The 16,321-nt window shown below is 36.5% G+C and overlaps 1 protein-coding gene across 1 annotated transcript in view; it reads left to right on the top strand.

Annotated features, from left to right (window-relative positions):
- The window catches only part of DNAH11 (dynein axonemal heavy chain 11), a gene marked incomplete at its 3' end in the record, with an annotated part of 227,874 nt that overhangs the window by 28,089 nt on the left and 183,464 nt on the right, over positions 1 to 16,321 (top strand). The window contains 5 exon segments of the mRNA XM_081342997.1: positions 314 to 430; positions 526 to 612; positions 7,231 to 7,389; positions 14,662 to 14,745; positions 15,485 to 15,643. Coding sequence (XP_081199123.1) covers positions 314 to 430; positions 526 to 612; positions 7,231 to 7,389; positions 14,662 to 14,745; positions 15,485 to 15,643 — 606 coding nt within the window.

Below are 16,321 nucleotides of genomic sequence, written 5' to 3'. Positions count from 1 at the left end.
CTTATTAGCTTTTCAAAATTTTCCATTTTCTTCTCCTGAAAACCCTATCAATTTTTACTTCTGCTTATTGATGTATTTCCATTCAAATTCAGTGGCATCATCTGGGAGCTTCAAAAGAAAAATATGCAGGCCACAAGCTGTAATGTTTGAGCCAGGCATTTTATATGCTTTATGTACCTGTCATTTTGATATTTATGGCAAAGTATCCCAGCTTGTGGAAACAGCCTATGAGCACTCCCCATGCAGTTGGCAGAATGTGAAAAGGGAATCTAGCTAAGCTGGTCTTTATGTGGTTTGTTCTTTGATCTTTTAGGAATTGCCTGAAAAATGGAACGCCACCAAAAAACTTGCTGTGTCCGTAAAGCACGAAGTGGCTCCTTTTTTGACTTCTGAGGTCACTATTCTCAGAAAAAAATGTACTGCTTTTGATGTAAGCTGAAATTATTTTTAAAGCAATACTCACAGACATACTTTTATGAGGATGAGGTTGTTGACATAAATTTATTGTCTACTTTCTTTCAACAGGGAAAGCAGATAGGATTCAGAGAAAGATTTAGAGCAGATGCTCCCTTTCGTTTTGATGCCCAAAACCCATATGCACTTCTTGATAAGGTAATGGAGAAATATTAAAGGTGCATGTGATGCTGTTAATCTCTCATTACAAAATGGAGATTTCTATTTACATATTGTGCCATTTGTACAGAGCATTAATTTTTTTCTGTTGAGCTTGATAAGTGCTATATTATGTAAACTGGGCAGCTTAAAATGCGTGTGATTGTTTCCCTGAAGGTACTCTAAAAAGAGGACAATATGTCTGCATTTTCTTTTTAAAAAAACAATCCTTTTCTGAATACCTTTGTGATTTCTGTATGGTTTTTCGCTGAAAATTTGTTAAATTGAACATAATTTTCTGCCTAACTTCAATTGGATCTTCAATTTTTTATCATAAATCAAAGCAGCCTCCCTTAATCTAATGCACTTGAAATACACCTACCAGAAGTCTTAAAGTTGTGTTGCAACATACCTGGATGGCATCAGTAAGCAAAAGATGTGCAGGCAGTCTTCTATAAGATAATAATAATTTGTCCATTCTATTTTTATTCACAGTTAAATGAACAACCTAATGAAAAATAAAAATAGTGATTTTAACATGGATTTAAATGTATATCTTTAACTACATTATATGCACAAATTCTAGGATGTGTATGTGCATTGATATATGGCTACATCTATTTAATTCTAAGAAGTAGACATTTAAATGAAGGAAATTTGGTGTTTCTGTGAATTTTGATTCATGCAGCTGAAGAGTTTGCCTATAAATGAATCTCTTTTGTCTTTCAGAACTAAAATAAAATGAAATATGGATTATTTAAAAGTAATACCTGTAGGCTGCAGAATATCTATATACTACTTTGAAGTACAAATGAAATTTTCTTTTTTTAATTTTTATTGAATTTATTATTTAAAATATTGGACACGGTGCAAACGGACTGACATACCTTCTTGTCTACAATATTCATATATGTATATATACATATAAGATACACTTAAAATACATATCAGTTATATATAATAATACAATACTTAGAGCAATCAACCAATCTATAAATTCTAATAGAGACCTTCCTTTTGTTCCCGCCAGAAATAAAACTTATTCCAAATTTTATAGTAGACTGATTGATCTTTATTCTTAATTTCCAAAGTTAATTTGTCCATTTCTGCACATTCCCAGATTTTCCTTATTACCTCGTTTTCTACTGGAATTTCACTCCTTTTCCAATTCTGGGCAAATGACATTCTTGCTGCCGTAATAATATGAATCATCAGATACAACTCTTCTTTGGGGTATTTCTCTTTTATTATGCCCAATAGGAAAAATTCTGGACTAAACTCAACTTCTTGTCTTAGTATTTCTTTTAGCCAGGTCCAAATCATTTGCCAATATCTTTGTGTATTGCTGCAGGACCACCACGTATGAAAATATGTACCTAATTCTTTGGAACATTTCCAACATTTAGGAGATACTGTCTTATACATTTTGGCTAAACGTGCTGGAGGAAGATGCCATTGGTAGAACATTTTAAATAAGTTTTCTTTGTAAGATGAAGCCAGTGTTATTCTTTTATTTCTGTCCCAGAGCATTTGTCATGTGTCAAGGTCAATGCCATAACCCAAATTTTTAGCCCAAGTCAACATAGGGTCCTTCACTTGTTCCTCAAACAATTTATATCCCAAGAGCAAATTATATAATTTCTTTATCTGTTTATTATCTGGCCCCAATAATATTTTATCCAAGGCTGTTTCCTGGGTGTTTATCCCCCATTCTTTTTTATCTTTCCCGAATCTTGATTGAATCTGTAAATAGGCCCACCAATCTAGTTTTATTCCTTGTAATTCTAATTCATTTCTAGACTTCAATTCCCCCTCATCATTCATGATGTCCTTATATGAAATTATGTTACCCAAGTTGAATAGATTTGGATAGACAATCGCTTCAAGGGTGGATAGCCAGACTGGTACTTTAGTATAGTTATGATTTCTGATTTTGTTCGAAATGTTAAATAATGCTTGCCTAATCCGATGTTCCCCTTCATGGATTACTGCCTTGTCGTGGCGAAGGGGCTTGCGTAATTCAATGAAGCTATGAGCTATGCCGTGCAGGGCCACCCAAGACGGACAGGTCATAGCAGAGAGTTCTGACAAAACGTGATCCACTGGAGAAGGAAATGGCAACCCACTCCAGTATCTTTGCCATGAAAACCCTATGGACAGTACCAAAAGGCAAAACGATATGACGCTGGAAGATGAGCCCCTCAGGTCGGAAGGCGTCCAATATGCTACTGGGGAAGAGCAGAGGGCTAGTACTGGTAGCGCCAGAAAGAATGAAGCGACTGGGCCAAAGCCGAAAGGACGCTCAGCTGTGGATATGTCTGGTAGTGAAAGGAAAGTCCGATGCTGTAAAGATTTTTTCTCCATAGGAACCTGGAATGTAAGATCCATGAATCAAGGAAAGCTGGACGTGGTCAAACAAGAGATGACAAGACTGAACATTGACATCTTAGGTATCAGCGAACTAAAATGGACAGGAATGGGTGAATTTAATTCAGATGACCATCAGGTATACTACTGCGGGCAAGAATCCCTCAGAAGAAATGGAGTAGCCTTCATAGTCAATAAAAGAGTAGGAAAAGCAATACTGGGATACAATCCTCAAAATGACAGAATGATCTCAGTTCGAATCCAAGGCAAACCATTCAATATCACAGTAGTCCAAGTCTATGCCCCAACCACCGGTGCTGAAGAGGATGAAATTGACCGGTTCTATGAAGCCCTACAGCACCTTATAGAACTAACACCAAAAAATGATGTCCTTATCATCATGGGGGATTGGAATGCTAAAGTAGGAAGCCAAAAGATAACTGGAATAACAGGCAAGTTTGGCCTTGGAGTACAAAATGAAGCAGGGCACAGGCTGATAGAATTTTGTCAAGAGAATACGATGGTCATAGCAAACACCCTTTTCCAACAACCCAAGAGACGGCTCTACACATGGACATCACCAGACGGTCAACACAGAAATCAGATTGACTATGTACTCTGCAGCCAAAGATGGAGAAGCTCTATACAGTCAATAAAAACAAGACCAGGAGCTGACTGTGGCTCAGACCATGAGCTTCTTGTTGCAAAGTTTAAGCTTAAACTGAAGAAAGTAGGGAAAAGCACTAGGCCAGTCAGGTATGAATTAAATCATATCCCTGTTGAATATACAGTAGAGGTGACAAATAGATTTAAGGAATTAGATCTGATAGACAGGGTGCCTGAAGAACTATGGACAGAGGTTCGCAACATTGTACAAGAGGTAGCAACCAAAACCATCCCAAAGAAAAAGAAATGCAAGAAAGCAAAATGGCTGTCTGAGGAAGCTTTGCAAATAGCTGAGGAAAGGAGGGAAGCAAAAGGCAAGGGAGAAAAAGAAAGATACGCCCAATTGAATGCAGAATTCCAGAGAATAGCTAGAAGAGATAAGAATGACTTCTTAAATGAACAGTGCAAAGAAATAGAAGAAAACAATAGAATAGGGAGGACCAGAGATCTTTTCAAGAAAATTGGAGAGATGAAGGGAACGTTCAATGCAAAAATGGGCATGATAAAGGACCAAAATGGCAGGGACCTAACAGAGGCAGAAGAGATTAAGAAGAGATGGCAAAATTACACAGAAGAACTATACAAGAATGAGCTTAACGTCCCTGATAATCACAATGAGGTGGTCACTGCCCTCGAGCCAGACATCCTAGAATGTGAAGTGAAGTGGGCCTTAGAAAAGCTGAGCAACAACAAAGCTAGTGGAGGTGACAGTATTCCAGCTGAGCTATTCAAAATCTTAAAAGACGATGCAGTAAAAGTGCTACACTCAATTTGCCAGCAAATTTGGAAAACTCATCAGTGGCCACAGGATTGGAAAAGATCAGTTTACATTCCAATTCCAAAGAAAGGCAGTGCCAAAGAATGTTCAAACTATCGCACCATTGCACTCATTTCTCATGCTAGTAAAGTTATGCTTAAAATCCTACAAGCTAGACTCCTTCGAGAACTACCAGAAGTACAGGCAGGATTTCGAAGAGGCAGAGGAACTAGAGATCAAATTGCCAACATACGCTGGATCATGGAAAAAGCTAGAGAGTTCCAGAAAAACATCTACTTCTGCTTCATTGACTATGCTAAAGCCTTTGATTGTGTGGATCATAACAAACTGTGGCAAGTTCTTAAAGAGATGGGAGTACCAGAACATCTTATTTGTCTCTTGAGAAACCTATATGCGGGCCAAGAAGCAACAGTGAGAACTGGACACGGAACCACTGATTGGTTCAAAATTGGGAAAGGAGTCCGGCAAGGCTGTATACTGTCGCCTTGCCTATTTAACTTATATGCAGAGCACATCATGAGAAAGGCAGGGCTAGATGAATCAAAAGTTGGAATTAAGATTGCTGGAAGAAATATCAACAACCTAAGATATGCAGATGATACCACTCTAATGGCAGAAAGTGAAGAGGAACTGAAGAGTCTCTTGTTGCGAGTGAAGAAGGAGAGTGCAAAAGTTGGGTTGAAACTAAACATTAAGAAAACTAAGATCATGGCATTCGGCCCTCTTAATTCCTGGCAAATAGATGGGGAAGAAATGGAGGTAGTGACAGATTTTATTTTCCTGGGCTCCAAGATCACTGCAGATGGGGACTGTAGTCAAGAAATTAAAAGACGCTTGCTCCTAGGGAGGAAAGCCATGGCAAATCTAGACAGCACACTAAAAAGCAGAGACATCACCCTGTCAACAAAAGTGCGTATAGTCAAGGCTATGGTCTTCCCAGTTGCAATGTATGGCAGTGAAAGTTGGACCATAAGAAAGGCTGAGCGCCAGAGAATTGAGGCCTTTGAACTCTGGTGCTGGAGAAGACTCCTGCGAGTCCCTTGGACTGCAAGGCGACCAAACCGGTCAGTCCTAGAGGAGATCAACCCTGACTGCTCTTTAGAAGGCCAGATCCTGAAGCTAAAACTCAAATACTTTGGCCACCTAATGAGGAGGAAGGACTCACTGGAGAAGAGCCTAATGCTGGGAAAGATTGAGGGCAATAGAAGAAGGGGACGACAGAGAATGAGGTGGCTGGATGGAGTCACTGAAGCAGTAGGCGTGAGCTTAACTGGACTCCAGAAGATGGTAGAGGACAGGAAGGCCTGGAGGAACATTGTCCATAGGGTCGCGATGGGTCGGACACGACTTCGCAACTAACAACAACAAATCCGATGTTTTTGAAAATGTGAAAATAATCCTTGTTTCTCAGTACATAAAAAAGCATGCCAACCAAATTGTAAATCATGACCTTCTAAAGTCAGTAATCTTATATTTTTCAGAATTATCCATTCTCTAATCCAATTTAATGCTGCGGCATGGTAATATAATTCCCAGACTGGCAATCCAAATCCCCCGTTTTCCTTTGTATCCTGCAAATATTTCATTTTAATTCTTGGTTTTTTCCCTTGCCAAATAAAATTTAATGACAGTTTGTTCAGGTTTCAGAAAAGTTTTGAGTCAAGTTGTATTGGGATATTTTGGAACAAAAACAAGATTTTAGGCAAGACATTCATCTTAATCACTGCAATTCTCCCCAATAATGAAAGGTTCAAGTTTCCCCATCTTTCCAAATCTCCTTTTATTTGTTTCACTGTTTTATCGTAGTTATCTTCTTTAAGTGAAGTGCATCTAGCCGTGATATTGATTCCTAAGTATTTTATTTTTTTAACTATTTCTATGTCCATAATTCCAGCCAATTTTTCTTTCTGTTTGTTAGTCATATTTTTAACAATCATCTTAGTCTTATGTCTATTTATTCTCAATCCAGTGACTTCACCATATTTAATTAATTCTTCCAGTAATTTTGGTCCCGAATGATGTGGGTCCTCCATGATAAAGACCAGATCGTCCGCAAATGCTTGAAGTTTGAAAGTTTCCTTTTTAATATCTAATCCTTTTATCTGTGGTTCATTTCTAATTATTCTCATTAGGACTTCTAGTGTCAATATGAACAGCAGTGGAGATAAGGGGCAACCTTGCCATGTTTCCTTTTGTATTTGAAATTTCCTAGATGTTTCCCCATTAATAATTACTTTTGCTTCCTGGTTGGTATAGATTGTCCTAATTGTATTTATAAATTTTTCACCCATAGCCATATAATTAAGTTGTTGATATAAAAATGACCATTTTACATTATCAAAGGCCTTCTGGGCATCTAGAAATAGTAACGCCATCTGTTGTCTGCTGTGTAGTTCATAATATTTTAACGTATCCAGTATTACTCTAATATTATGTTTAGCTTGCCTCTTAGCAAGGAAACCATTCTGGTCTACATGTATGAAGTCATTCAGGAATCTTTTAAGTCGTTCAGCTATGATTGTTGTGAATATCTTATAGTCCGAATTGAGTAACGATATAGGTCTGTAATTTTGAATTAATGTATAATCAGTATTATCTTTCGGGATGAGGACTATATTTGCCTCAGACCATGATTTAGGCGTTCTTGCATCTTCTAATACCGCATTGAACACCTCCACTAAAGGTTGTGCTAGAATATTTTGTTGTTCCTTGTAAATTTCTATCGGAAGACCATCAGGACCCGATGCTTTATTATTTTTTTGTTCATTAATAAATGAAATTTTCGAATAATACTTTCTCTTTTGTAGGCAAATCAGGAACTAGAAAGAATGGAAGAAGAAATGTTGCACCTACAGGAATCCGCCAACCTTTTTGAAGTGACTATTCCAGAATACAAACAAATAAAACTATGTCGCAAAGAAATAAAGTTGCTAAAGGGAATGTGGGATATTAATATTTCTGTCACAGTAAGAATACTTTAAGAATATTATTTAATTCTCCAAAACAGTGTAAACTAACTATTATTATGTTATTAATATAATGCTTTGAAATACTTTAACATTTTAAAGGCCAATATTAATAATGAAGAATAAATATCAAACTGTCATTTTAGAATCAGAATTTAGGCTTTTTTAAAAAAACCACCTAATCTTAGACTGAGTTAATAAACTGGAAAATATTCTTTAAAAAATAATTTAATTTCAAAGTAAAAAAAAACCATGAATGTAATTCCTATATGATAAAAAGAGTTGAAAAATGAAATTAAAAATTAGTGAAAAAGAAAATTATTAGCAAAGTTCACCTATTTAGAAAGAAATAATAATTATTATTGTTTAAGATTTAATCTTCAGTCCAATTCACAGTCTGGGACTGGTATAAACTGTTGTTCTTGTTGTTGTACTGTGAATTTGGAAGGACTGTTTTGCAAACTAGGTCAAAGATGCATCTAGTTCAACATTCTGTGTCATTCCAATCAGATGCATAAAGTAAGCAGAATATGATAATCCTCTTCCACTGTAGCTTCCTAGAAGCTGATATTTAAATATTTGTGCTTCATGACCCTGAGAGTAGCATGTACTTCATGATTAATAGCCTTTGGTAGTCCTTTTCTCTGTAAATTATCTAAATGGGTAGCCAACATTAACCTCTATAGTTTTAAGCATTGCATTAAAAGTTTTATTAGTCCTAAACTTTTCCATATTCTGGTTTTAGTAGATGATATTAATTCTGTGAGAAGAAAAAAAAACTTCCCTCTATTTTGCTTATTTTTCTTTACCATGTATAATACTTCCATCATATTTTCTTTTTACTTGTCTTTATTCTGAGTTCAAAAGCCTCACATTGTGAAATGTTGTTAGGAAAATTCTAGCTCTCCCCCTGATTATTTGATTGCCTTTTTTGCCTTTTTTTCTAATTCGATAATATTGTCTAGTGTATGATTAGATTTTTTTCAAAATGTAACTACCGTATTTTTCGGACCATAAGACGCACTTTTTTCCCCAAAAGTGGGGGGGAAACGAGGGTGCGTCTTATGGTCCGAAGGTGATCCGTATGGCCAGCCCCAACCTCTGCAAGTGGAGCACGAATCGGCACGTGCTGAGAAACGCCGATCTCACTCTCCTGCAAACTCCCTCGCTCGGTTTCAGCTTCCCTTGCTACAAGAGAAAGCAGGCTGAAACCGAAAGAGGCAGATTGCCAGGAATGCAAATCGGCTGATCTCGCGCTGCTGCAATCTGCCTCGTTTCAGCCTGCTTTCTCTTGTAGCAAGGGAAGCTGAAACCGAGCGAGGGAGTTTGCAGGAGCGCGAGATCGGCCGATTCGCATTTCTGGCAATCTCCCTCACTCCGTTTCACACACGGACCATTTCCTATTGCACAAAGACCAGCAAGGTGAGTGGCTCAGATTTTCAGTGGGAAAACGAGTGAAAGCAAACAGAGGGCCAGCTGCATTTCTGAGAAGAGATCCCGTTTAACATCTGTAAACAATCTGGAACTGCAATTCAGAGAGAAGGAAGTCTGCATATCACAAGGAGCCACAAGTTTGTTTTAAGTGACAAGCAAAACAAATGAGCCTCAGTAAGTTGGGCCTGACTGGTAAAAAGTTCCCAAACTGTCCCTAATCTAGTTAGCTAAGTTTCATGTTCTTTTCTCTGCTGGGAAGAGTATGGAAGGAAGCCGTCAACCAAGTGAACTTTAAAAAGGGATCCATGGTTTTGTTTTGTTTCTTTAATTCCAGACAAAGTGAAAATTCTCAGGTTACATCTGCAATGGTGACAAACCACAAGCCATGCTTGCTTATAAACATGTTAGCGGCCCAGCCATAGTTTTTGTCTCTACAAGACCCCCGCTGCAATCCTCTCATAATTTCTCTGAGATGCAAAATAAAGAGTTGCTGGTACCCCATCTTGCGGGATTAGTGAAGGATAATTCAAACAATAACCCATGTAAAGTATTTCGAGTAACGCTCAGCATTGCCTGAAGTCCAATCCATTTAATGGTGACTGGAAGGAAGGAAGGAAGGGACAATGGGAAACGGAGGGAGAGAAAGAGAAAGAGGGAGAGAGAGAGAAGGAGAAAGAATTTTTTTTCTTGTTTTCCTGCTCTAAAAACTGGGTGCGTCTTATGGTCCGGTGTGTCTTATGGTCCGAAAAATACGGTATATCATAGATTTTTGGATCAGGTATTTATAAAAAGGAATATCTAGCAACTCAGTCAGCCTTTTCACTGAAATAAAGAAAATACCTCCAAATCACTTTGGAACTACTTCCTTTTTTTTTACAAATTTTATTAATCTTCTAATATTACATTCACATATTTGAAAAGCAATGTGGTGGCTGAGTAGTAGTAATTCAATTACGTACAGATATCATTAACACAGATTTCAAATTGCTACCATAAACATTTCCTCTCTTTCTCCCTTCATACATACTGTCTATTTGTAAATTTAAAAACAATTTTTACCCTATCAATCACATGGAAAATAACTTTCTTACATATGTCAATAGTTTTTAGTCTACACATATTCTAGTTGTTTTATCATACATTCTATTAGACAATCAATGACCTAATAGATTTTTCAGTTTTAATTTCCACTAACATTTAGATTTAACATGATATTTATCATTCCCAAAATTTTTAATATACTCCCAATTCATCTATCACCATTCGTCACAAAATCTAATATTCAAAATACACATCCCGTTTACTTAACTTCTCACCCTCTATGTCAGCAAATTAAGGATATGATATGATATCCTTTCTTTTTGCTAATTTTCAGTTTTTTTAAGTAGTAATCAAAATTTCTTTTTATTTCAATATTTAATGCTTCCTCTCTTCGTCTTTGTATCTGCTATCTCTTGCTTAAACTAATAATTTTTATTTTTAATGTTTCATATAGACCTGTTTATTACTTTCAACAATACGTTTTTAGCTTATCTACATTATTCACCTTTACATGACCTTTATGCACAAATCAATATTCAAATTAGCTATTAGTATTTATACTGCTAAATTTTAATGACCAAAAACTTTTCTTTATCTCAGTTCATAACAATGTCTTGTGTTCAACATGCACATCTTATCTATTTAAGTATATTTTGTTTTAGATTTCAATAAGATGGTCAAAACTCCATTCTTCTTCAGTCTTATTGTGGCTTTTTTCCTTTGCCAAATCGTCTTCCATGTCCTTGTTTTTGGGTCATCAAACCAATCTCCTTGTAATGTCATATATATTAATTGATGTTGGCAAAACCATCCAGTCACCATTTTTTTGAGAGGAGTTGTAGAGATAGTGGGTCATCTCTTTATTCTTCCATATTGATGTGGTTCTGAATTATTTATCTTCTTATCCAACTGTTCTTTTTCTAGATCCTCTAATTTCTTCTGAGTTGTATAGGAAACCTTTTCCTTTTTCCAAGTTGTCGGTGTCTTTTCTGGATTTTCAAATGTCAATATTTGTTGAATAGTAGATTCTTCTGTCATAATATTTAAATGTTTCATTTTTTCTATTCTATTTTGTATTGATGATTCTTTAGTTGTGGTCAAAGTTTGGGCTTTCATATTTGGGCTGTCTTCTTGTTCCTTCTCATAGCCTCTTAGTTTTTTATTGGCTGTGATAAGAGTTTGAATTATTGTTTTCAACATAGAAAGCATTTGTTGATCTTCATCCATAAGGAAATTTTGTTCCTGGTCTTCTTCCATATTGGTATTCTAGACTGAAGCTTTGCACTTAGAAAATCCAAAAGAAAGAAAAAGTTTTTTTCCCCTGGGTAAGGAACACAGGACCTTTCACAGCTGTTGTTTCAAAATTTTCAAGGTTATATATCTTATCTATTTCCTTAGGCCAGGGGTCAGCAACCTGAAACAATGAAAGAGCCACTCGGAACCAGTTCCCTCACAAAAGGAAAAACTGGGAGCCGCAAAAAATGTGTGCAATGCACATACATACGCGCATGCGCAGAACAGGGTTTGACTGAAGAGTGGAGCCAAGGCGAGATATGCACCTATCCTGCATATATGAATTGATTGGTTGAACTTTTTTGGTCCCACTTTTTTTTTTGGACTGCACATGGCAGAGGACTGGGAGCCGCGGGTTGCAGACCTGTGCCTTAGGCAATCAGCCATGCCCCTAGAGAATAACAGATTAAAATTCCAAATTTGACCACATGGTGTCACCTCTACTTTTTAAAGTTTCTCTTTGAGTCCCAAAGTTATTTTAATCTTTTCAGTTTTTCTTCTTTTTTATAAGGAAAAACCCAGATTTTCAACAGAAGTAGATAATGAAAAATAAAAAATAAAAAGTCTTTCAGTCCACAAGCTTTGAGAAACAAAGTTCCAATTGAGTTTCAGTTACTTTTGCAACATTTTAAACACCCCTGGGTAGTTGGTCGCCACTCTTTCTGGAGGGAGGGTTAAAATCCCTCTTTCGGATTTCCTGTTCCTGTTTCCAGCAGAGCAGTCAGAAGATTCAGAATGCCGAACCCTTCGGCTGAAATTTCTTTCTGTTGGGGACCCTAAAGGGGCCAGAACCCACCCCGAAGAGGTGGAATGAAGGAAGAAAATCCCAGGGACTTAAGAGAGATGGTGGTCTCCCCAAAAAGTCCAGGAGAAACCTTCTAGAAACCAACAGAAGAAATGGCTAGCTAATTCCAGTCTAGCCATAGCTGAAAACAACGGAAGTCACAAGCTTTATATTAAGTGGATTTTAAACAGTATGCTTGAATTTGGGTAAGAATATTGATTTTCTCTATCCTACCTATTTTCCTGAAGAAGAAAGTCCCAAAAATAAGAGATCTCCAGAAAAAAAAGAGGAGGGGGTTTCTACTCCCTCCTTTTGGTTACCGGATGTGGTGAAACTTACCCTTTAAAGAGAGAAAAAAAGACTAGAAAGATCTGGAAAATGAGCAAATGCTGACACCTACTGGTGGGTCAGGATTTTTGTCTCTGACCTTCAAAGTTCTTAATAAGTACACCTGTGTAAATAAAGTGAGACTAACAAATCTGAAACAATGAATACTTCACAAAAGGAAACATATGATAAGCGGCAACCATTTCAAAGGACAATGATTTTAAACTACAAAGAAATACAGAACAACTTTGAGAGTATGAATCAACTTATCTCCAACTTAATTTCACTCCAAGAAATTTCCCAGGAAAATACAGTAGAGATGACTGAACATAATTCTGAGGATAGAGACTTAAAGATGGAACCGTATAAAATAAAAAATCATGATTTAATTCAAGTGGGAGATATTTTAATGTGTCTAAGCAACTTTGAAGATAAGAAAAAGAATGAGAAAAATACTTTATAGAGAAACGAATGATGCAGCAAAATACACTGATTAAGAAAGGCAATGGCCAGAGAAAAAAGATTAAAATGGAAACCAAAAAAATAGATGATGGGACTTGTCAGAGAAAATTCTTAAAAAAGAAACATTTGTTTGAATATGGCTAAAGAAATGGAAAAACTTTGGAATATACTAATCTTAGAGGGATGAATTTTTTAACTAATACAATATGGGTTTTTTTTCTTCTTTTTCCTTTCTGTAAAAAAAGTTGAGATGATTTAAACAAATCAAACATTGTAGTTATTTAAATGTGACAAGAAAAGCATAAAAATGTGTTCTGAATTAGAGTTAAAGGATTAGAAGATTAGATTTATTGAATGGAATGCTTAAAGTTTAAATAGATTAAATATATTCTCAGCTATGGTAAAAAAGAATAAGAAATTGAGGGAATAAATATATATTAAATTAGGAGGGATACATGTTTTAAGTAGCATGTTTTGTATTTCAGTGCTTTTTTCTTTTTTCTTTTTTCCCCCTCTTCTTTTTTTCCTCTTTTTCATGTCTCTCTTCTTTTCTCTTATCTTTCTACTTTTTATCTATTGCTTAAGAAATATAAAAGTGTGAGAGGGCTTATATGGAAAAAATAGAATTAAATCCACCAATGTAAATGTAATTAATTGTTGAGGAAACTGTCACTAGTAAGAATATTTAGAATTTGGGGGGAGAAATAAACTGAAATAAGCATGGTAACAGGATTTACGATAAGACTACTAAAATGATAAATAGGAATATTGGAAAAACTTTATACTTAATTGTTGTTTATCAAAATAGTGAGAATTGTTTTACTCAAATGTTTGCAAAGAAGAATACCTTGGTGAAAGGGGAAATCAACTGAAATTAACATATGGAATAGAGATTATAGAAATCAGTTGTTAAAGATTGTCTTATAAATGTTGCCCACATAACATACTGTTTAGAAATTACTGAATGATTTATGTTCTGTTAAAAAAACCAATAAAATATATACAAAAAATAAAATAAAATCCCCCTTCCCTCATCACAGGGGGAAAAATGCTTAGCAGCTTAAGGAGGTACAGAAAATAATTAGGGTGTAAATGAGGTAGATCTTACCCAGTCTCTTCCACGCTGCTTTAAAAGTTGCCTGGTGGAAAATGTGACTTCGGCTGTTCACAGCCTAGGGACGAGCCATAATGGCCAGTCCTTTCATCCGCCGGTTTGGAGGGATCGCCAGGTCTAGTGGGAGAGTTGCAGCTCTCCTGCGATCCAGTGAATGCCCCTCCTTGCTGTTCGCTTGTTTGGGGTGACTTTCGGCTCTTTTCAGGGTACCCCAGTGATGCAAAACTGGACGGGGGAGAGAGAGCAAGTCTCCCAGCAGTCCATGGGGGCTGCGCGGCAAACCAGAAGTCCAGAGCTACTCACTTCCAATTTAGACCTGATCAATAAAAAACCATGACCACACTTCTTCTCCTCTTTCTCTTTTTCCTCCTTCCTTTTCCTTTTTACTGCTCCAAATAATTAGCCTTGTCAATATTCATTCCTAACTTCATGGATAAGCAAGTTAAAAACATTGTTCCAATACAAGTCAGTGAAGTAGTCCATTTTTATAATATCCTTGTAGTCCTTTTCTTGTTCTTTGACTCAGTTATCAATACCTGAGAGGAGAGATCTTCTTTTTTGACCCTTACATTGAATACTAAGCTTGTTCAAGGCCTGGCATGTTGGTTGCAGAATACTCAGTATTGATACTACTTAGCTTTGGAGGAGAGCAAAGAGATCAAGGAAACTATACTAGCAATTTGCCACTATGGAAGCAAATAAGACCATTTAACACTGCTATTCTTCAAGCCCCTGCAACAGAGCCAAATGCACGGCTATAAAAGTATTTTAATCTTTGTCAAATGTCACTGACATTTCAATGTTTCTCTTGTTTCAGAGCAGCATTGACGACTGGACCAAAAGGCATTGGAGAGAGATTAGTATGGAACAGATGGAGACTGAACTCAGAAGATTTGCAAAGGCAAGTGCTACAACTATCACCCTTCCTTCATTTATTCTGCTGCTTTACCTACTGTTCTCATATGTGGTTTCCCTTATGAACAAATTTTGGTTTTTTTTCTCTACTCTAGCCAAATTTTCATGCAAGATTACTAAATCTGTGCAAAAGTTTAGCATTCTTCATGAGGCATTTGCAAGATTTTATTTTGAAAAATGGGGAAGCTTGGTTAGTACTTTTTAAATGCAGGCACTATGATGTCAATCATTTGCAAAATTTGCTTACAGGTGGTCACTGGTTCTCATTCATTCATTCAGCAATCATTTGAACTTTCAAGGCAACTGAATGAGTGATATTTATAGCCAATTCCCCACGTTCTGGCTGTTGTAATGCCTCTATGGTCATGTGATAGTGATCTGGGTGCTGGGCAACTGGCCTGAATTTCTGACAGTTGCTGTACCTTGTGGTCATGTGATTAGGATTTGTGACCTACTTCCAAAGCAAAGTCCGTGGTCATATGAGGTCCTCACGTAACAACCCATGCTGATTCGCTTAAGTATGTAACTGGGGATTGACAGAAATTCCATCACTAAGAGGCAAGGCCACATGAATGTCACACTTTCCAACAACTTCACTTAGTGGTGGAAATTTTACTCCCAATATTGATGGAAATTTTAGTCCAATTATCATTAAGTGAGACTACAAAATAATTAGATTAGCGGGTGCTAAATGACACAAAGTATTTTATGATGCTTTCTCTTAGGAGATATGGTCATTGGATAAAGAGGTTCATTCTTGGAATATATATACAAGCCTGGAATTAACTATTAAGAACCTTTTGACATCACTGAGAGTTGTAATAGAGTTGCAGAATCCAGCAATTCGAGATCGGCACTGGTATCAGCTCATGGAGGCAATAGGCGTAAGGAATTTTTCTAATTTCAATGTAAATGCATTTCTAAATGTTTGATCATGTCTTTCATACAAAAATTAAAAAAATCATTTTTTTATTTCTTGAAACTCTTGATTTTTTTTAAAAAAATATTTCCCTTAATGTTATAATTTATGTTAATAATTTTGAGCCTTTCCTCTCATAGCAGGTACCCTCTAGGTTGAGTTTCCTCCCCGGATCTGTATTAGACCTGGACATTTTATGGCCCCTGGATGCCCCTGTCTAGCCCGTGTGAGGTCAAAAGGAAATTAGAATTCAAATGTAAATAAGTGGACACCATACACACAATACAACTGCATTTTATTTTAAAGGTGTCTACTTTTTTTCAATTTACATATGTGCATGTGTGCATGCGTATGTACCTTCACGGTCCTATTGGTTCAGTCTTCCACAACATTCCAGTTTCTCATGTGATTCCTTGGGAGAATTAATTGTCTACCCCTGATCTGAGTGGTTTCCACCCTACTTATGTTTCAGAAGGCCTTGCTCTTTGTATAGGGTATATGTAAACTTTTCCAGACAGTGGATATATATTGTGTTGTTGCCCAGTTTTGACATTTTTGCTTTCCAGAATATCTTCTTTTATGCTGGCATTATTGTTTTATAGTTGTCTTGTTTTCTTGTAAAGATTCCAGAATTCTTTGGAGT

Source organism: Vipera berus (genome assembly GCF_964194415.1).
Source record: "Vipera berus genome assembly, chromosome: Z".
Taxonomy (NCBI): domain Eukaryota; kingdom Metazoa; phylum Chordata; class Lepidosauria; order Squamata; family Viperidae; genus Vipera; species Vipera berus.
Note: the sequence above shows the minus strand (reverse complement) of the source record. Positions and strands in the feature narration are given on the sequence as shown.